The sequence below is a fragment of the Suncus etruscus genome, chromosome 12, assembly GCF_024139225.1.
Source record: "Suncus etruscus isolate mSunEtr1 chromosome 12, mSunEtr1.pri.cur, whole genome shotgun sequence".
NCBI lineage: Eukaryota > Metazoa > Chordata > Mammalia > Eulipotyphla > Soricidae > Suncus > Suncus etruscus.
In genome coordinates this window covers 103,577,278-103,597,817 of record NC_064859.1, presented here as the reverse complement: position 1 = coordinate 103,597,817, position 20,540 = coordinate 103,577,278, and the positions used below count along the sequence as shown (strand labels likewise).

Sequence of the window (20,540 nt, the reverse complement as noted above, 5' to 3'; positions counted from 1 at the left end):
ACACGAGCCTTTCGGTGGCGTGTACCGGCCGGGCTACGCACACATTCCCCTCAGACGGCACGGGGATACGAGCGTTGTGGACATCCTGGGGCGCTCACTGGAGTTGTAGGTTACCAATGGTGATGAACTACCTGATTTGTATTACTCCTGAGAAGATACTAGAAGGAATGACAGTTCTGATGCACTTTGGAATGACACAATCACGTAAACGCTTGCACATTTAAGACTTCTGAACTCATCCAAAGTTTCCAAAAATGATCCAACCCGGGAAACAAGGTATCAAAACAATGCAGCGAGTCAAAAAAATAAGTCAAAACAAAGGTTTCTTTTATAATCAAAGTAAAAACAAGTACATAGGAAATGCATATTCTCAGTAATTCTTAAAGTAGGAAACACATAGAAAAAAATAGTCTGACAAAACTTAAACTAGTAAAATGCGTAATCCAATGCATCACCCCGACTGGCACGGGCGCATGGTGAACTGCGGCTCAGCGGGCAGCGTGGCCACTCTGGCCGATGCGTGCAGAAGGCTGGCCCGTCCGGGATGCGATTGATAAAAAAAAAACAATCACCGTGGCTGTTCTTCACACATCTATAAAAAGGAACTTGCAATTTGCTGAGTATCTCATTGCTCAAGATAATCTGTATAAAAAAATCACAATGGATAAATTTCAAGCACCGATCTAATCATGTAAGCTCTGCATATATCTCTCGTTAGAGGGAACAACTCACAATGAAGGCTGAGCTAAATTAGCCCGCTGTTGTAGTTTTATAGGCATGCGGCGTTTTCCTTCCATTTGCTTGACTACGAGCCCGGGAAGCTCGGGTCCGTCCAGGAGCCATTCTCTTGAGCCTTGGTTTCCCCTACACCACAGCTCGTTAACAAACCATTGCATTCTCAGTCCTGCCAAGGCAGCCAGGGGTGGGCAGGGCTGGTGCACCAGGCACTCGGGGTGAGAGGGTGCTAAGGGGCAGCAATTTTCTCTGGTTTCTGTTTCTGCTTCAGGGAAGCCTGCCGTGGAGCTGCTGCCGACTGTTGCCAGGAGCCTGCTCAGACGCGGGTCTCAGTGTGGGCCAGTGCAGCGGCAGCCCCTTTCCAGTCTTCACACCACCCTTGCACAGTCACTTCTGAGAGCTTGGCGGTATCCCGCTTTGCCGTTCTCAACACAGCGAGCTGAACCCCAGCTCTGCTGCCTGGCTCTCGGAACTCTGTCCCGACCACGTGGCGGCTCAGGGCAGTGGGGGTGTCTCGCTCTGGTCCTGGGGACCAGTGACTGTCCCTAGCACCTCACTGGGCTCCCAGGCCGGCTCGGCACCCGGGTCCTCGCCACCCTCTCCACTCTGCTCCTCATTGGGCTCCAAGGCCGGCTCGTCACCCGGGTCCTCGCCACCCTCTTGGCTGGGCTCTGTGGGCGGCTCCAGGCTGTTCTCCACGGGTGCAGGGAGGCCACTCGGCTTGTCCTCCTCAGCCTCAGCCAGGGGCCCCGCAGGCAGCTCTGGGCTCTGGCTCTTGCTTTCGGGTGCTCTGGCAGTAGGTGGGTCGGCAACCACAGGTCCGCTGGGCGGGAGGGGCAGCTTTTCCACCAGCCGCCACTGGATGATGCTCATGTCTTTCCCGCCAGTGGAGATGAGGTGGCCGTCGTCGTGCGTGAAGCTGACGTTGGTCACATGGCTGCTGTGGGCGCTGTACTTGTGACTGGGCGCCTGGAGGGAGAAGGCAGAGACCCCCACCCAAGAGATGGCGGTGGGGACGAGCTTGCCCCCAAAAGCAATCGAAACCTGCCGCCACTTTAAGGTGCACGGGGCTGAGAAAAAGCTAAGAAACTGCCTTGGGCCCTGCAGGGCACTGTGTCTAGCACTCATGGCCCTCCCCCGACAGCTGGGAAGCAGCCCTACAAAATGTCCCACAACCAATGCAAAGACACAGTCCGGTGAGATCCACCGGAATACCACAAACCTGCATCTTTTGCCCGTTCCTGGGCCTCAGAGGGAGAATGTGCCAGCCTGGAAGGGTCCAAGTCCCCAAGCCCAGCCAGCACAGGAGCTCTCACCTTGGCCTTGGAGCAGGGGTACTGGAACAGGTGGACCTTGCAGAAGTCATCGGCCACGGCAATCACCTTCCTGTTGTGAGAGCGCACCAGTGCGTTGATGTCTGTCCCATCGGACCCTTCTGGCCACACCCCTGGACATGGGAAACACAGTTAAGACAGTGTGAGCCTGAAAATGTCAGTGCCGTGCTGCCGAGCCTAGTGGTGTTCAGCTGTGCTGCCAACACCCTGACAAGTCTCCAGGGCTCAGCATCAGAGAATGCTTTGGACCAAAGCCTAACCACTCACGATGAAATGAAACCCCAACAGCCTCAAGATAGACTATTGACCCAAGTTCCAGTATGAGTAGGCCAGCAGGGGGCGCTGCAAGTCACCAGGAGACAGCAGCCTGAACCCCAGTGCTGAGTCACTCAGGGTCTGCCAGAAATCAGCCAACTCCAGACTCGGTATCACCAGGGTCACCTTCAGCAGAGTCTGTACTAGGCAGATGGTGTGGACTGTCCTGAGGGTCACTGGAAAAAGAAACTGTCCCTGATGACTCTGCCAATAGCTGCTGACAAGAAAGCAGTCAGTGTCGCCTGCAGGACCCAGAGTAATGGGCTCCCAGACAGCGGCACTAGGGTGCTCAGTGGGCCACATCTTAACCATGGCGCTGAGTCCCCCTCAGCCATTTTCTGTTTTCCTCAGGTATCCCAACCAGCAGAGCCCCTGCACATGGCACCAGGGCTTGAAAATCGGCCTCTCGTTTGCAGGTGAGAGTGCTTGATGCCACTGAGCCACTTTAGCTTTGGCAGCTCAGACCAGCCTTGGGTGGTGAGTGAAGGCAAAGGATATCTCTGGGCAGCAGTACTGAGCTAAAGCGAGAAGAGCCTGTGCCTGGAGCAGAGTCAGCCTCTGCGTCCCTGGGCATTGTGTGGGGAAGAGCCTTTGCAGGTGGATACACCACGGCACCTGGGCAGCTCCGTTCCACATGGACTAGTACAGCAGGGTGAAGTCCTTGACGAGAATGTTAGGCAGCTGCTGCCCTGCACACGAATGGGTGAACAACTCTGAAGGGCTGAAGAGACGCTATAGAAAATGCTGTACAAATTCACACGCTTCAGCTTTCACTTGGAGGAATAAAATGGAAGACAGTATGGACTATGGACATTTCTTTTCACAGTTCTTCAGGTTCGTTGGGAGTCAAAAGTCTCTAGGAGTCTTATGAGTACAAAGTTTATATTGGTTCAACCCTAACATACCAGTTCTGGCATCACAATTATGCAAGACATGGTGACTTGTTTTCTCGGGAAGCTTTTGGTAGGTTGAGTTTGGTGCTGGGTGGGACCCGGAACCCCTCACAGAAGCCACCACACGCCTTTCCCCAAGCTGCAGACTAAGCATGTCCCTCTTATCTTTCGCCCAGACTCACCGAACACCTGGAAGCCCAGCACGCATGTGTACGTGGTCCAGTCGATGTCCTTACAGTCAGACCGGTTCCTGATGAGCTTGCAGCCGTGTTCGATGTCCCCTGACAATAGAAAGGAACAGTGGTCACAGCTTGTGGATGCGATGGTACCTGAAAACGGTCTGGATGGACTAACATTCAGGGGACATGAAGACACATCTCCGAGGGGTCCAAAGTGCGGAGAGTGTCCGTGGAGTGGGCTTTCCGTCCACACTGCAGTCAAACCCGGAGCTCCGTGGCCTCCCGATTCCAGGGGCTCCCTCCCCTCAGACAATGATTCTAAATGCCTGAGGCCAGCGCACAAACTTACAGTAGAGGATCTCGTAGTCTCCCGAGTTGGACATGATGAACTGGTTGTCTGGAGACCAGTCCAGGTGTGTGATGTAGCTGGAATGGCCCTAGGGAGTCACAGGCCGATGTCAGCGGGTACTGAGTGTGGGCCCCACACAGCCCTTCCTCCTGAGCTGTGATGGGGCCAGGCCCACAGGGATGCCAGGATGCCTCACCTCGTGGAAACATGAGGCCCTTGGACATGGTTGTGCCCTGCTGATCCTGGCCTGAGACCAGCAGCAAATACCCCAGCTGGGCTGGACTCTCAGAGTCTCTGAGACTTGGTCTAACCCAGCAGAGGTACCTCCTGCAGGCTGGAGGGCCCCCAAAGCTTCACGTAGCAGTGGAAGGCCCAGAGGCTTCCTGGGAGAGCTGCCACCCACCCCACCCCATACTGCTCTCTGGCGCTCTGTAAATGGTCCTCAAACAAAAGATGGTCCCTTCAACCGTTCCCACCAGTGAGAAAAAAGCCCCAGCAAATAGGATGCTTTAGTAGTGGGCATGTTAGATGTGTGTACAGTAGAGAGTGGGGGACATGGCAGGGCTTGGCACGCTTGGCTTACTGGGTTTCACTGGAGTCCCTTTTGAGTGTCTGAGTCACCTCAGGCCACCTGGTGGCGCTGGTGTCCTTGTCAGCTGAGCATGCCAAGGCATGAATCTTACAGTCTGGTACTAGGGACACTGCTCTAGGTGGGACGTTTCTCTGTATGCTAATAGGAAGCTGGTCTTCATCTTACAATTGACAACCCATCACTTACTGAGCACTTCCCATATCTGCTGTACTTTCTGCCGTTTTCCGAGACTGCATAGAGGTAAATAAAGTTGTCATGTGATCCCACAGCCAGGAGGGCGCCATCTAGAAGGAAGCCGGGAACAAGCATGAAGAGACCCACAGGTCTGCTAACTGCTACTTTACTGGGGCTCTATCATTCCTATTTTACAACTGCTGCTACATTTCATCATGTCTGTTTTTGTGCTTTTTTGGGGGCCACATCTGGTGGTGGTTTGGGGTCTACTCCTGGCTCTATGCTCAGGGACCTGTCTCTAGTGCCAGAGATGGGCTCTGGTGGGGGGACCCGTGATGAGGATGATACAAGGGTGAGGAGAGGATCTCTTCCAGCCCTGTAACCTGTGAGGCCGGAACCCGAGGAGAAAAGACTGTGAGTTCAAAACACGGACCTCTCGTAGGGAAGTATTGTCTAGCAATAAGCTTCGTTTACTGCAGGCAGAGACAGGGTTTTTAAAGGCAAACTTTAGGCGGGAAACAATGTGGGTAATACAGCCATTACAGCAACCAGATGATATGTGAAGATAGCGGTTCAAGATCATCATTAACTCAGATGGTATGTAAGGATAGTTTGTTCTGACCTAGATGACTTTCTTCTCTGCTCAACCTGCACTCATAACAGCAGGAAACAAAGAAATTCTTTTATATTCAAGGCCAGCTTGCAGAATTCCCCTTAAATTTTTCCAGCTTTTCTCCCACAGGATGGGACCAGGACTGCTGTTCGCGGAGTAAGCCCCTTCCCTTCCCTTTACACTACACTTCCCTGCCTCACATTCCAACCTGTTGGCAGTTGCTTAATGCCACCTTCGAGAAGGTCTGGTGACGGGGCCCAACCCCACAGGTGGCCCAGGCTGAGTGTCGTGTGAGTGGGGCCCATCCTCTCCAGGGCTGGCTTCCCCCACATGCTCCTCTGAATTTTAGTTTTTGCTTTTATGTGTAGTAGAGACATTTGCTACAACTAAAGAAATCAAAAGAAAAAAACAGGGCCTGGAGAGATAGCACAGCGGCGTTTGCCTTGCAAGCAGCCGATCCAGGACCAAAGGTGGTTGGTTGGAATCCCGGTGTCCCATACGGTTCCCCGTGCCTGCCAGGAGCTATTTCTGAGCAGACAGCCAGGAGTGACCCCTGAGCACTGCTGGGTGTGGCCCAACCCCCCCCCAAAAAAAACCCCCAAAAAACAAAGACTGGTCTGCTTCAAGGTAACGCTTTAGGTCTCTAGTTGGAAGCAAACCTGTCCTTCTTTGTCCAGCTCAACCCAGAGAATGGTCTTCCATTTCCTTAGACACAGGTGGAAATGATCCCCAAAACCCTCTGGACCAATGCCCACTAGGTAGGAAATTTTCCAGTGTCTGCAAACGTCACTGTCACTGTGACTGCAGGCAAAGGAAATGCGCTCCAAGAAGTAGGAACAAGGCTAGACCAGTCTGTCAGATTGTTTTAGGGCCATACCTGCCAGTGACTGCATTTCTGGGGCTCAAACCAGGGTGAGCCAAGCACAAGGCACACACCTTATCCCTGTACTATCACTAGAGCCTCACACCAAATTCTTATGAGTGGAGCAGAGCATTTCAGTTCAGTAACAAACCAGCCGAACAGTGTAACATGTCTAAATACTTGACAAGCATATGTATGTTTTTGGACACATTCACTAGTGCTCAGAGGACCATGTGGGATGCTGAGAATTGAACCTGGTTCAGCCATGTGGAAGGTGCACATGCATGTATGTGGTTAAAAACAAATGCAACTAGGGGCCTTGCACTCAGCTTCCCCATGTCATTCCCCAGGTGCTGGATGATCTCAGATGCCGTCACTGGCAGCTTTGTCAGGGAGACACAATATGCCAGCTGCAGTGAGAGGATGAGAGTGGGCAGAAAGGGGCATGGGCCAGCTGCTTACCTGTAGAGTAGCGCATCACTGACAGCTGCTCGTTCCCGTCCGTGTGGATGGAGACCAAGTCTCTGGTCTCTGCATCCAGAACAAACCACCTGTTGAGAGTCAAAAGCATACCTGAGACATTGAGATTGACACTTAGGGAAAAACACTGTGGCTGAGACTTTGGAAAGACATTTCTGAGTCAGTCTGTCGTCCTAGGAGAACTGCAAGCACTTTTACCTTTTTGGAAATGCCTTTAAGAAGTAATGAAAAACTAGAAAGACTGTTGATAAAACATGCAGAAACCCCAAAATGATTCACTTGCTGTTCAGAGACAGTAGGTAGCTATTAAAGAAGAAAAGGAACCCAAACTGATTTCTTTAATCACATACCAGAGACTAATTCTACTTTCGGCAAGTGGATGTTAGTAATAAATACTTCGGCGGCATTAAAATATAAGCTCCCACACAGACTTTACATTAACTATGTCTCTTCAGGAAACTCTTTGTTCATATGACAGGTTAGGCATTCTCCAGAAATACTCTAGTCGCTGCTGTGTTCCCTTGGATTCTTTCGGTTTTGGGGCCACACCCAGCCGTGCTCGCTGTGTTATTCACTCAACTGCTGGCCTGTCCACAGAGCAAAACTGTCTAGCTGACCCAACTGGACAAAGGCATCGTTCGTTACAAGCCACTTACTTCTCCAGTGCTCACGTACAAGCTCAATGGTAGAGTGCAGCCTTGGGGCTCATCCCAGGACCTCCCTTTGCAACTCCCTCCAAAAAAATAGCCCTGGTCGTAAGTGTGCTTTTTTGGAGGCTCACCTCCAAAGTGAGAAGAACTGTTTTAGGGAGTGTGGCCAGGTCTTGGACCCTTGTACTAAATAAAGAGAAAGGTCTCTAAGAACCAAGAGACTCGGCAGCTGGGAGACCAAAACCAAAGGCAGGTCCCTAAAACGCCCAAATCTACTCCAGAATAGCCAAGTGCCTTACTTCCATTTAACACATCATAACTCCAGGAAGAAACAACTGGCATAATTCTGAGTCACTTACATTAAGTAAGTTTACATTGTAAGCTTGTTCATAATGATATCACAAGTATAAAAACAAAGCAATTCCGTACATTTGAAGTAGATCTGTTTTATCCTAAAAACTGGGGTGTAGCGTAGAGATAGTACAGCACTAACGGTGCTTGTCTTGATGTAGCTGACCCGAGTTCAATCCCCAGTACCATCTGTTCCCCGAGCACCATCAGGAAAGATCCCTGAGCACAAGGCCAGGACTAAGCCCTGAGCAATGCCAAGCTGAGTGCGTCAAACACAAAACCTGGGGCTGTGTCTACTGTACAACATGCACATCTTCCCTGCACCCAAACAAGGGTAGGAGCAATTCAGATCCCTCAGCGTCCAGTTCCTTGGTATACTGAATATCTACTGTCAGTCAGTGACAATTCAGAGATAAGCGTTTCTGATAATGTAAACATTGTAAGCATATCTCAGAAATGAATGTGGGCAGCCTTGGAAAGGCCTCACAAGTAAGGGAACACAACTTCCCTATCTGGCTGTGCATTCAATTTAGGGCAGGAGGACATGCGCCCTAGCAAATCAACTCCTGAAATGAGCTCTACTTGTTGGTTCAGCTTCAATCCACCACCCACTTTTTTCTGATGCCACAGAACACTGTCACAAAGGCGAGAGGAGTCTGAAGTGTCAAGGAGCGAAGAGTCTGTGGGCCTGTCCCTTGCCAGCCACATCTTGTTCAGCCCTCTGCCCTCAGTCCACATACAAGTAAACCATCAGATTGCTTGGAAGCCTACTGGGCCTGAGTGGTGCTCAAACATTGTGCTGTACACTCCGGACCAGACCTGCATCGGCCAGAAGAACCTCCCTCCTCTCCGAGGAGCCTACCTGCCCGAGTGCGTTCCTATGGCCACTACCGTGCCGCTTGGGTGAAAATCTGCACAGTGTCCTGGTTCCTAGAAGAGAGACAGGATTGGGGAGGCCACGAGAAAGTCTCCCAGTCTGAAACCGTGAGCCAGAGAAACAGGGAGTTCCCTTCGACTTCCCCAGAAGCAAGTGGGCAGCGGCACAGGGCCGAGTCTCAGAGCAGGAGACATGCTGGGGTATTCTGGGAGGCCAAGCCACCACGGTCAGGCAGTGTGTGGACCCCTGAACCAAAAACCACCACTTGCCATAGTTGATAAAAGATGTGTCTGTATGGCTGGCAGGGGGCCTGTCGCCGGGAAGGGATGTCACAGGTCAGAGCCCTGCTCTGAGAGAAACATCGGGCAGTGGAGTGAGCGGCTCTCACACATGTGGCTGCTGCAGCAACCTGGTCAGACCTTTCCCAGCAATACTGGCTCCAAAGCAGTGCCACCAGTTCCCAACAGCTCATCTGCTTTAGGGTGCATTCAGGCCTGTGTGATCTTCCTACTCTCCAAACTAGTCTTGGTTTTAACCAGCACCGAGTCCAACTTCCAACCTGGTCTCCCAACTCGAGTTTGAGGCATTTTGGGGGAATCTCTCATTCGACTTACATCCACAAGCCGTGTCCACTCCAGCTTGTGCTCCACGGAGTTCCACATGCACACTTGTCTGTCCTGAGCACACGTCAGGAGCAAATCTTTGAAGGGATGCGTAGCAAGACCCCAAAGTTCATCTGTGTGGCCCTGAAAATGGAAAACCAAGCGAAACCAATGCACACTCGTAAGAAACACAGGATGCCATCCAAAGCACCCAGGGAGGAGGAGATCACAGCTCACCTGCACTTCTATCTGGAAGCCGTCATTAAAGGTTCCCCGCAAGATGAAGTTCCTCGACGTGCCCACTAGGAACTGGTCTGCCCGTCCTTCTGCAACTGCTCTGATGGTTCCGTACTGGTCAGGCACCTGCAAGAGTTTCTGTGAACTTACCGCACCCCCTGATAGGCACGAGGTCCCCACTTAGAAGCTGTGTGTCTACAGCTGGAAGCAGCTGAGCTAAAACAAATGTCCCCTTACTATGAAGTGCTTAGATCCATTCCAAAAATCATCACACATGACCAACACCCCTCTGCAGTTTCAGTACTATTCTGAAGTAAAATAGTATTATTTAGAGAAATATGAGCAGGGAGTGAAAGAGGCACAGAGGGAGAAAATGGTGGGAAGAGAGAGAAACTGCATGTGATCAGCCCTCAGTTCCCCTGGCATCACTGGGATGGCCTTGGTGGTCCCCAACACTATTGTTGGGTCAACGACTCATTGAGGAGCATTGTTCACATACACACGAGCCTGGAGCCACAGTTCTCTCTCACGTTCACACAAACACAGGTCACATACAAGCAGCACAAGCTTTGCGCGCAGGCAGCCCGTTTCTAAGCCCAGCAGCGTACTGGGCAGAAGCCCTGACACTAGGTGTGTCCCCCAAAGAAAAATCTCAGTGGCAAGCAAAGCTGATCATTCTGCCTCTTCATTTTTATTCTTTCAGATAATTTCCATAAATGGTTGTTTTCTGCTCATTCTGCTCCATCCTTACCTCTATCTCCCTTTCGGGGCTCAGATTATGATCCCACAGAATGATCTTCCGGTCTTTGCCCCCTCCGGTGAGCAGTGCCCCGCTCCTCAGCTGACAGAGCGTGAACACGCTACCATCGTGAGCCTTGATCTGCTTGCTGATCTGGTAGACACCTGGGTGAGAGAGCAATGAGGCTGGTGAGAACACTTCCACAGCCTAGTCTGTTTTCCTCCTCTGTGCCAGGAAGCGAACCCAGGGCCTCACAAGCAAGGCAAGTGCTTGAGTACTGTCAAATGTTTTAGTGTCTGGGGCATAAAACCACCACCAATACCAGCACCCCCCATTTAACAACTATAAACATATTTTCAGCAAGTCTGTTTTGGGGGGAGGGGGAGGAGCTTGAAGTATTTCTGGCTCTGTGCTTGTGACATACCTAACAGTGCTCAGGATCAAAGCAAGGATAGGACCTCACTACCCCTCTGGCCTCTTTCAAGGCAGATACTGAACGATACGACCTTTCCCACTTATGCCAATGGCCATTTTGTCAGAAAACATTTCAGTCCATTCTTTTCAGAGAGGCAGCTTGAAAGAGCAGCATCTATTCCCAACAGATACTCCCTGAGCTTCAGGCCTGCACTGTTCCAATGGGCTTGCTTATGTGGGAGTCAGGGGTTCAAGATGGAACCCAGAACCATATAGGCAAAGCCCATGCGGTGGCACTCAGCCACCTCCTTAGGTCTGTCTCATGGATTTGACAGCCAGACGGCCCAGAACAGACATTCAGAACTCTCCTGAACATTCAAGACCTAAGTCCCCTGGGCAGGCAAGGCTTAGAGTAGGAAAGGTATTTTCCCGTGGAAGCTCATTTCTGTGGATGTAGGATTAAGTGCCCAATACTGACAGACACATTCATGGTCTTGGCTGAGTTCCAACTACAAAGACCTCTACAGCAAGTCTGCTATGCAATGTGGTCCTCTACTATTGTTTTCCTTTTTCTTTTAAGGGTATATACCCAATGGTGCCATGGTTAGGCACATGTCATTTACTACTTGAGCTAAATCTCCCACTGCATAGTGCTGTTTTATTTTATTTTATTTTTTTGGTTTTTGGGTCACTCCTGGCAGCGCTCAGGAGTTTCGAACCACCGTCCTTCTGCATGCAAGGCAAACACCCTACCTCCATGATATTTCTCCGGCCCCTGCTGTTTTTGTTTCTAATCCATTAAAAAAAAAAAAGAATCCCAATACAATATATTCAGACAACATTTTTACTGAATACAACATCTTAAATGCCACCATTTACCCACATAAGATTGTTTGGAGTCTAGGCTTTCATTCATTTTATAAGACCTAGGTGAATTCAACAGAAGCCATCCTCCCTGCTGAATATCAGGATTAGTTTTTACTTTAATATTTACACAGCTTAAGTTAAGACACCTATATTGTCTCCTCACTATTTTGTACTGACCTCCTCCTGTAAAGAAAGGCTCAGTATAGTGTGACAGGCAACATGCTTCATCAACTATAGCAAAGCAAACCATTGACCTGGACATTTACCATGAAGATTCTTTTTTTTTTTTTTGGTTTTTGGGTTACACCTGGCAGCGCTCAGGGGTTACTCCTGGCTCTGTGCTCAGAAATCGCTCCTGGCTGGCTTGGGGGATCATATGGGATGTTGGGATTCGAACTGGGGTCCGTCCTGTGTTGGCCATGTGCAAGGCAAACGCCTTACCGCTGTGTTATTGCTCCAGCCCCTACCATGAAGATTCTTACAGATAAGTAGATGTCTGTGTGTTGTGGCTGGCTGTGTCCAGCCCTGTGGTCACTGGTGCCGAGGCTCAAAGCTGGAGGTGCAGGGGCACAGGGTGATGGGACACAGGGACGTGGGAATACTCTACCTTTAGGCCCTTTCCCAGGTGTGGGCTCGGGAGTAGTTTTGCTCCATATAAGAATGATTCCACCTGAGTCTCCGGTCAGGACATCTCCATTCCCCAAGAACGCCAAACACTGCACAAATTTGGGCTTTTCATATTTCTATAATGAAACAATGAAAATTTACAGTCTTCCCGTTGGCATGGTGATTTTTAAGCTTATTTTTAATTTTATTTTTTGTTTTTTTTTTGGGGGGTCATACCCGGCAGCGCTCAGGGTTACTCCTGGCTCTGTGCTTAGAAATCGCTCCTGTCAGGCTCGGGGGACCATATGGGATGCTGGGATTCGAACCATTGTCCTTCTGCATGCAAGGCAAATGCCCTACCTCCATGCTATCTCTCCGGCCCCAAGATTTTTTTTTTTTTTTTTTTTTGGGTTTTGGGCCACACCCGGCAGTGCTCAGGGGTCACTGCTGGCTGTCTGCTCAGAAATAGCTCTTGGCAGGCACGGAGGTCCATATGGGACACCGGGATTCGAACCAACCACCTTAAAGGATCCTGGATCGGCTGCTTGCAAGGCAAACGCCGCTGTGCTATCTCTCCGGGCCCAAGATTTTTTTTTTAAATAAGCTTAAAATCAGGGCCAGAGAGATAGCATGGAGGTATGGTAAAGTTTGCCTTGCATGTGGAAGGACGGTGGTTTGGGTGTGACCCAAAAACAACAAAACAAAACAAAAAATCTTAAACTTTTATAAAAAGAATATAACATTCTGATCCTTACCCCAAAAATTCCCTGTTTTCTTGTTAGTGAATTTCCACTCCAGGTCCAGAAAAATATATGAGATTTGCCACATGTTATTATGGTATTTGCATCTGTTGGATGGAATTCCACAGCCAGGACGACTTCATTTGTTGTCTGTGAGAAGAGATTCAACTTTGCATGAATGTATATCCTTATCCTGTCATATAAGTAGCTGTGAGCTATTTATTAATAAAAGAACAGTTTTAAGGAAATCTCTCTCCCCTCACTCCCACCCAAGATTTCTTTTCTTGAAAAATGTAAACAGAAAGTTTTTACTTTTTCCTTTTCTTTTGGGGTCACAGCCAGCCGTGCTCAGGGGTTACTCCTAGCTGTGCACTAGGAAATCACTCCTGGCAGACTCAGGGGACCATATGGGATGCCAGGGATTGAACCTGGGTCTGTCCTGGGTCATCTATGTGCAAGGCAAATGTCCTACCACTGTGCATCATTCTGAGCCCCAACAAAAGGTTTTTAGAGTGGCTTGATTTTAATGAACTTTTAGTATTGTTTATAGTAATTATTTATGCAGTTTACTTATAATAAACTGCTCTAGGAACACATGATTAACAGTTTTTTGTTTTGTTTGTTTGTGGGCCATGTCTGGCTGTGTTCAAGGCTCAGTCTAGCTCCACACTCAGAGATCACTCCGGTGGGTTCAGAGGACCATGTAGGATACAGAGAGTCGAATCTCGATACTGCATGGGCTCCTCTCCCCAGTCCCACCACAGGAGATCTGCCCTTTGAGTCTGTAAAGCTTTAAGGAGGGAATGGGGGCCGGAGCGATAGCACTATGGTAGGTCGTTTGCCTCGCACACAGCCAACCCCGGACCAACCCTGGATGAATCCCTAGCCCCCCTAAGCTTGCCAGGAGTAACCTGAATGCTGCTGAGTGTGGCCCAACAACCAAACTAAAAAAAAAAAAAGAGAAAATGAAATCACATATTTTGTTTTGTTACAGTAGCAGCCACCGAGTGGAGTGTTTCCTTCTGTTTTGCACTGCCTGGCTGGCACCAGGGCTTCACTCCCATGGCCAGTTAGTGGCCTCTGCTGAACTTTGGCCTGTGCCCTGCCTTGGGACTTCCGTAGACGAGGTGTCACTGAACTGGCGAGTTTATTCTGTGAGTATAGTGCTGATATCCCAGAAAAGACGACAAACCCCTACGTTTGAGGGATGTGGTATATGGCATGACCTTATAACCAAAGCATGCACAAAATTATTTCAAAACAGTCAAGTCTAATATTTGGGGGGGGGGAAAGATTTACCTTTATTTCTGCTGCTTTTGATTTTCTCTGCCAATCCCATACAGTAAGCATATGTTCATTGGAGTCATCAATAACACATAAGTGAATACCTGAATCCTAAAGAAAAGTCAATTACAAGCGTTTAAAAGTTTGCAAGTGAGAAAAACTTCGTAAGCAAAAGTGACCTATTAGTACTGCCAATATTCAAAAGCACCCCAAACTCTCTGAACTTAGAATTCCTTGAAATACATTTGCTAATAGGTTTTATTTTTGGCCATGCTCGGTGGTTCTCAGGGGTTACTCCAGGCATGGGGGACCATATGGGACATTGGGATTTGAACCAATGACCTTCTGCATGAAAGGCAAACGCCTTACCTCCACGCTATCTCTCCGGCCTCTGCTAATAGGTTTTAAACAAATATTTTCTAGATAAAATGTTTTCCCTGGGATGGAGAGATAGCATGGAGGTAAGGCATTTGCCTTTCATGCAGAGATCATCAGTTTGAATCTGGCTTCTCATATGGTCCCCCGTGCCTGCGAGGAGTTTCCCCTGAGAACTGCTGGGTGTGACCCAAAAACCACACACACACACACACACACACACACACACACACACACACACACACACACACACACACACACACACAAAAGCAAAACAAAATGTTTCCCTCAGTTGATTCCCACTGTATAGAGCACTTTATGTCGTCAAGAAAGCAAACACTTCCTTTTGTGGGTCCTCTCACCCGTTTGCACTCTGTGCTCCCTTCCTGTGAGGGAGGAGAGATATGTTTACTGTCTCTTTTCCAGACTCCTGACCAAAGTCTGTTCATGGGCTAGAACAAGCTAAACTTAAGAGCTAGTTAAAAATCTGTCCATTTGATTTCTATAATACCCTGGTAAGTTAGCATACATAAGCAAAATAAATGAGATAACAAAACTCCTTCCTAGTTTTCTGAAACCATTTTTATTTGATTAATTTGTTTCCCAATTTACAAAAAAGAACTGCAGTTAATGATACTAAATAATTGCTTCTTTCTTTCTTGTGTGTGTGTGTGTGTGTGTGTGTGTGTGTGTGTGTGTGGTTTTTGGGTCACATCCGGCAGTATTCAGGGGAAACTCCTGGCTCCCTGCTCAGAAATTGCTCATGGCCGGCACGGGGGACCATATGGGAAGCTGGATTTGAACTGATGACCTTCCGCATGAAAAGCAAACACCTTACCTCCATGCTATCTCTCCGGCCCCTAATTGCTTCTTTCTTTGTCACATTTGTCGATGCCTTAGAATATCCTTGGAACACCAACATGTGCCAGCTCTAATACTATAGCCTGACAACGAGGAAATGGGAACAACTTGACATACAAATAGGTTGCCCTACCACACCAGCCAACAATAAGACAAAATCAGACACCCTTTGATCAGTGCAAAAGCCAAGATCGCTATCTACAGATGACTGACTCTTTTTTTTTTTTTTTTTGGGTTTTTGGGCCACACCCGGTAATGCTCAGGGGTTACTCCTGGCTATGTGCTCAGAAGTTGCTCCTGGCTTGGGGGACCATATGGGACACCGGAGGATCGAACCGAGGTCCGTCCAAGGCTAGCGCAGGCAAGGCAGGCACCTTACCTTCAGCGCCACCGCCCGGCCCAGATGACTGACTCTTACAACCAAGACAGGTCAGTACATATCCTGGGACTGATAAAAAAAAAAAAGCCCTAGACAAGGCTTTTGTCTATGATCTGTACAACAAACAAGATCTCTAATTCCAGAGGTCTGACTGAGACGATCACAACTGAATGAGTTACGGATACACAACGAAAGACTCTATCCCAGGTTCCATCCTAGGATCAGCACAATAACCAAGACCACCCATTACAGAAGATGGATTAAAACGACACTGAAGGGCCCGGAGAGATAGCACAGCGGCGTTTGCCTTGTAAGCAGCCAATCCAAGGACCAAAGGTGGTTGGTTCGAATCCCGGTGTCCCATATGGTCCCCCGTGCCTGTCAGGAGCTATTTCTGAGCAGACAGCCAGGAGGAACCCCTGAGCACCGCCGGGTGTGGCCCAAAAACCAAAAAAAAAACCAAAAAAAAAAAAAAAACCAAAAAAAACCCCCCAAAAAACCGACACTGAAGGAACAGAACTTCTAGAACCACAAAGCAAGACTTCAGCATAAGCTCCATTCCTTGACCTGTGAGATACCAAGGTCTCTAGTTACAGAGGTCTGAGTTTATCACCCATGAAGGAGCAGAAGTCTCCATACACCACAAAAGCACCGAGGGGAGAGGAAATGAATATGCAAGAGGTCTATAGTTAATCCCATGACAGTATACTTCAAGGGTAGACAAACCCTGTATCTCTTAGGCCAAGGAAATTCCCTCTCTAATGTCCCCATTATTTACTGTGCCTATGCAGGGAAAAAAAAAAGCACAAAATAATCTTTTTTATTCATTTACCTATTTATTTATTTACTTTTTTTTTTACTTCTTTGTCTTGATGTGGATATCGAAATTGGTGAGTTGGTGTCTCCATTTTTTTCCTTTCTTTTTCCTTTTTGTGCTCTGCCATGTTTATATTTCATGACTGTGGCTGTTACGTGGTGCTTGTCTATATTGCTGTAGTGCTCACTGGATATCTTATTTGATATTTCTTTTTGTATTGTTGTGTATTGTATTCCTTGTTTCCTTTCCTCTCTCAAACTGAGGCTGAGAGCCTCTAGAAGGACTCTGCCCATTTTTGGCTTTTTTGATTTTTACCCCATTTTATTGCTTTTCTTTTCTTCAAACAAAGCCACATAACTTGAACTATCTAGTTCCGCCTCTCAAATAGAGGGGGAAGTAAGGGAGAGTACCAGGACTGAACAGATGTATGCTCACTAAGTAGTCAGCTAGACACAGAGGGGACCACTTATCCTAGCAGCTGGGGGGGGGGGGAATGTGAGAGTGGGGGATATGGGATGCAGGGTGGGAACAGGGGTGGAGGGAGGGCAAATTTGGTGATGGGAATTCCCCTGATTCTATGTTAATATGTATCTAAAATACTACTGTAAAAAACATGTAAGTCAATATGGTCAAAATAAAAATTTATAATTAAAAAAAAAAAGAGTATCTGTGGAACAGAGAGCACTGCTGCAAAGAGTAGACGGCCCTGTCTTTCCTTCTGGACTGGAAAGATGACCGAACCCAGAAAGAGACGACCATGGCATCCTCTGGCACTTCAGCATGGCACCAAAGTTTTCAAGGGGGAGAGAGAAAGAAGTATTTCCTTGGGTTGATCACTGGCAGCATATATGGTCCCCAGGTACCAACAAGAATGACCAAAGGAGCGAGCCCAGAGTACAGCCAGCTGTGGCCCACACTCCATTTTCTCCAAAACAAGAGAAATATTTCTGTTCTGATCTCTTTTCCTAAAAGCCTTAGGCTTAACTGCAAATATATTGAACCTTCATCTAGCAGTATCTTCAAGCTGGCTCAGTTCCTCAATGCACCCTAATATATCATATCCTGCTCCAAATGGTCCCTTGCTCCCTCATAGTTACAACAGTCTCTATGCAAACTCAGTCGCAGACTACCAAGAACAAGAAATACTATAAAAACACACAATTCTAAGGCATAAATGAGCCACGCCCCCACCCCAAGCTAGAGGATATTTATAAGACTTTAGAAAATGAACCCAAAATGTGAAAAATCTTCTGATTTAGACTGACATATTGTCCAAGTAGCATGAGTAACATTTCGCCTCACTGTCCCCTCAGAATACTGCTAAAGGGCTTGGTGACAATTCCTTGGTATCACACTGTAAAACCATGTGTCACTGATTCAGAACAGAAACGTTTCATGATTTTTATGAATACAATGGTCTGATTATTTCCTCAACAGGAAACTCCGCAAGGCCAGTATTTGTATAAAATTGGCTAAATTTTAAGTCTGTAAATTTTTCTTTGATTTGGAGGGTGAGAGAGAGGACACATATTCTAGTGCCTTTTTTGAAATAAAAGAAGTTAAAGAAATTAAAGTTTTCCGAGGTAAAACTTTTAACAAGTACGTGAGCACTATGAACCAGGCAGCAACAACCTGCCAATGATTCAGAATACTATAAACAAAAGAGACGTTCAGAGTCAAACACATAACCATTCACTTCTAATTGTATGGGCCACACTATGTATTTCTCTAGATATTCCCTGCCACGACAACGGAATTCTATTTCAGGACAGAGTAAACCAGGTATAGTTAAGTGTAATATGTTGGGTTCTTATCTCAAAAAACCTAAATACTGGGCCCGGAGAGATAGCACAGTGGCGTTTGCCTTGCAAGCAGCAGATCCAGGACCAAAGGTGGTTGGTTCGAATCCCGGTGTCCCATATAGTCCCCCGTGCCTGCCAGGAGCTCTTTCTGAGCAGACAGCCAGGAGTAACCCCTGAGCAACACCGGGTGTGGCCCAAAAACCCAAAAAAAACAAAACACACACACAAAAAAACCCAAAACCCGCCCCCCCCCCCAAAAAAAAACCTAAATACTTAAGACTTAAATGCTGACTACTGTCAAGGCAAAACTAACATCTCACGTTTCAATTCAGGTTTATGAGCACATAATAAGGAATGAGGCTTAACTTCTTTTCTCACACTGTGTTCTGTTTACTCAGTTCTTTAAAAATTGTTACTCACTGCTTTAGAGAAGTCCAGGCATCCTACTCCACGCTCAAACGTGCCCAGCCCAATAATCTGCAGTGTCGACAGACTGAAAGAATCCCACACTCTGACGTGGGGTTGCAAAGGCTATGAAAACCAAGGTGAAGGCACAGAACAGCAAGATTAGTTTGGCAATGAGGTGAGTAAATGCTTTATAAATAAATAAATAAATATCACCACCCAGAGAAAACCCTGCCAGCTTTAACAGAGGGATGGGTATGGAATTAAAATGAGCACATTTAGAAATGGCCCCAAGATTCTTGAGAAACAGTCTTTCCTGCCATAAAAGCAAGCAAACAGAAGGTCACAGGAAATCATATTTAATGAGTCCGTCTATTTAGATGAATCACATGTATCCATTTAATAGTTAATTCTTACGATTCTATGATGTATTAAAACAATCACTTCCCAAGATGAGAAAACTGACAGAGATTTAAAGAACTTGTCCAAGGCTATACAGCAATGAACTAGAGCGAGCCAAGACTGTAACCCAGGTGAACTGGACCTGCTACCAGTGGTCCTCAAACTACAGCCCACGGGCCACATATTGTATTTATTCCCATTTTGTTTCTTTCTTTCTTTTTTTTTTTTTTTTTGGCCACACCCTGTGACGCTCAGAGGTTACTCCTGGCTATGCGCTCAGAAGTTGCTCCTGGCTTCTTGGGGGACCATATGGGACGCCGGGGGATCGAACCGCGGTCCGTCCTAGGCTAGCGCAGGCAAGGCAGGCACCTTACCTCCAGCGCCACCGCCCGGCCCCACCCATTTTGTTTCTTTACTTCCAAATAAGATATATGCAATATGCATATGAATTTGCTTATAGTTTTTATTTTTACTATAGTCCGGCCCTTCAACGGTCTGAGGGACAGTAAACTGGCCCCGTTTAAAAAGTTTGAGGGCCCCTGCAGCTATAACATCCTTCAGCAGGAAGCAATTCCTGGGAAAGTAACACTTAAAAAATAATAAAAATGGGTCCATAGAGAGGACTAAGGTTATACAGTGCTTGCCTTGCATGGCTCCAAGCACTGCTGAGAGGGACACTCCCCTCTACCTCCAGATGCTGAGCTAGGCCCAGTACAAGAACATCAGTAAGTGTGGCCCAAACACCTCCAACCCCCAAAAAAAGATCTGTCCCCGATACACTGCAAAGTAAACAGTTCACAGAATTTAGAAATGCAAGCAGTCTTAGAAGTCATCAGTATTATTCCTCCAACTCCTTTCAAGAAACTGAAGCCAGATATCATCATGAACATGGTGACCGCTCATTACTAATATTCACCATTGATCCGTAGAGGAAATTTGTATGGGTGTCGATTTAATAACCCTAGAGAGGATTTGTTATATTCTGGTATTTCCCTGCTGATCTTGATATCCTCCGGTATTTTTTTTTTACTGTTTATTTTGGGTTTGGGGCCACGCTCAGCAGCGTTCAGGGGTCACTCCCACCCCATACTGGGAACATGCAGTGCCTTGGATAATACCCACATGCAAAGTGAACACATTGGCCTGCTGAGCTATTTTTCCTGCCCAAGAAACTAAGCTTTTAAGAATATAAGAGTTGTGGTTAAAATGCAAGTCAATTCAAGCCACACCACAATGAGGGACAGAAGTCATCAAACCCCACCACTCACCCGTCCATCTTTATCCACTCCAGCTATCTGTCCTGTTGCAATTCTAATTTTGTCAGGATGGATAGCAAGGCTAAAAAAGCATAAAAAAAAAAAAAAAAAACAATTTAAAATACAAGAAGCATGTCAAGCAGCAGAAATATGCCACAGTACCAATTTTCAAAAGCTTTAATATAACATCCAATTTTCTTTAGTAAATCAAACATCACTTAAAAGATTTCTAAATTTAATTTATATATATATATATTTTTTTGGGCCACACCCGGCGGTGCTCAGTTACTCCTGGCTGTCTGCTCAGAAATAGCTCCTGGCAGGCACGGGGGACCATATGGGACACCGGG

General features: G+C 47.5%; 1 protein-coding gene across 1 annotated transcript in view; it reads right to left on the bottom strand.

Annotated features, from left to right (window-relative positions):
* Positions 1-306: 306 nt before the first annotated feature.
* EML4 (EMAP like 4) overlaps positions 307-20,540 on the bottom strand; it is a 96,495-nt gene continuing 76,261 nt past the window's right edge. Inside the window, exons 8-22 of the mRNA XM_049784297.1 lie at positions 20,203-20,272; positions 18,548-18,658; positions 13,909-14,004; positions 12,625-12,759; positions 11,871-12,006; positions 9,995-10,146; positions 9,244-9,369; positions 9,019-9,150; positions 8,390-8,457; positions 6,509-6,597; positions 4,584-4,681; positions 3,806-3,893; positions 3,460-3,558; positions 2,052-2,182; positions 307-1,704 (exon numbers count right to left, since the gene is read on the bottom strand). Coding sequence (XP_049640254.1) covers positions 1,231-1,704; positions 2,052-2,182; positions 3,460-3,558; positions 3,806-3,893; positions 4,584-4,681; positions 6,509-6,597; positions 8,390-8,457; positions 9,019-9,150; positions 9,244-9,369; positions 9,995-10,146; positions 11,871-12,006; positions 12,625-12,759; positions 13,909-14,004; positions 18,548-18,658; positions 20,203-20,272 — 2,005 coding nt within the window. The 3' untranslated portion in view covers positions 307-1,230. The remainder of the gene's footprint in view (positions 1,705-2,051; positions 2,183-3,459; positions 3,559-3,805; positions 3,894-4,583; positions 4,682-6,508; positions 6,598-8,389; positions 8,458-9,018; positions 9,151-9,243; positions 9,370-9,994; positions 10,147-11,870; positions 12,007-12,624; positions 12,760-13,908; positions 14,005-18,547; positions 18,659-20,202; positions 20,273-20,540) is intronic.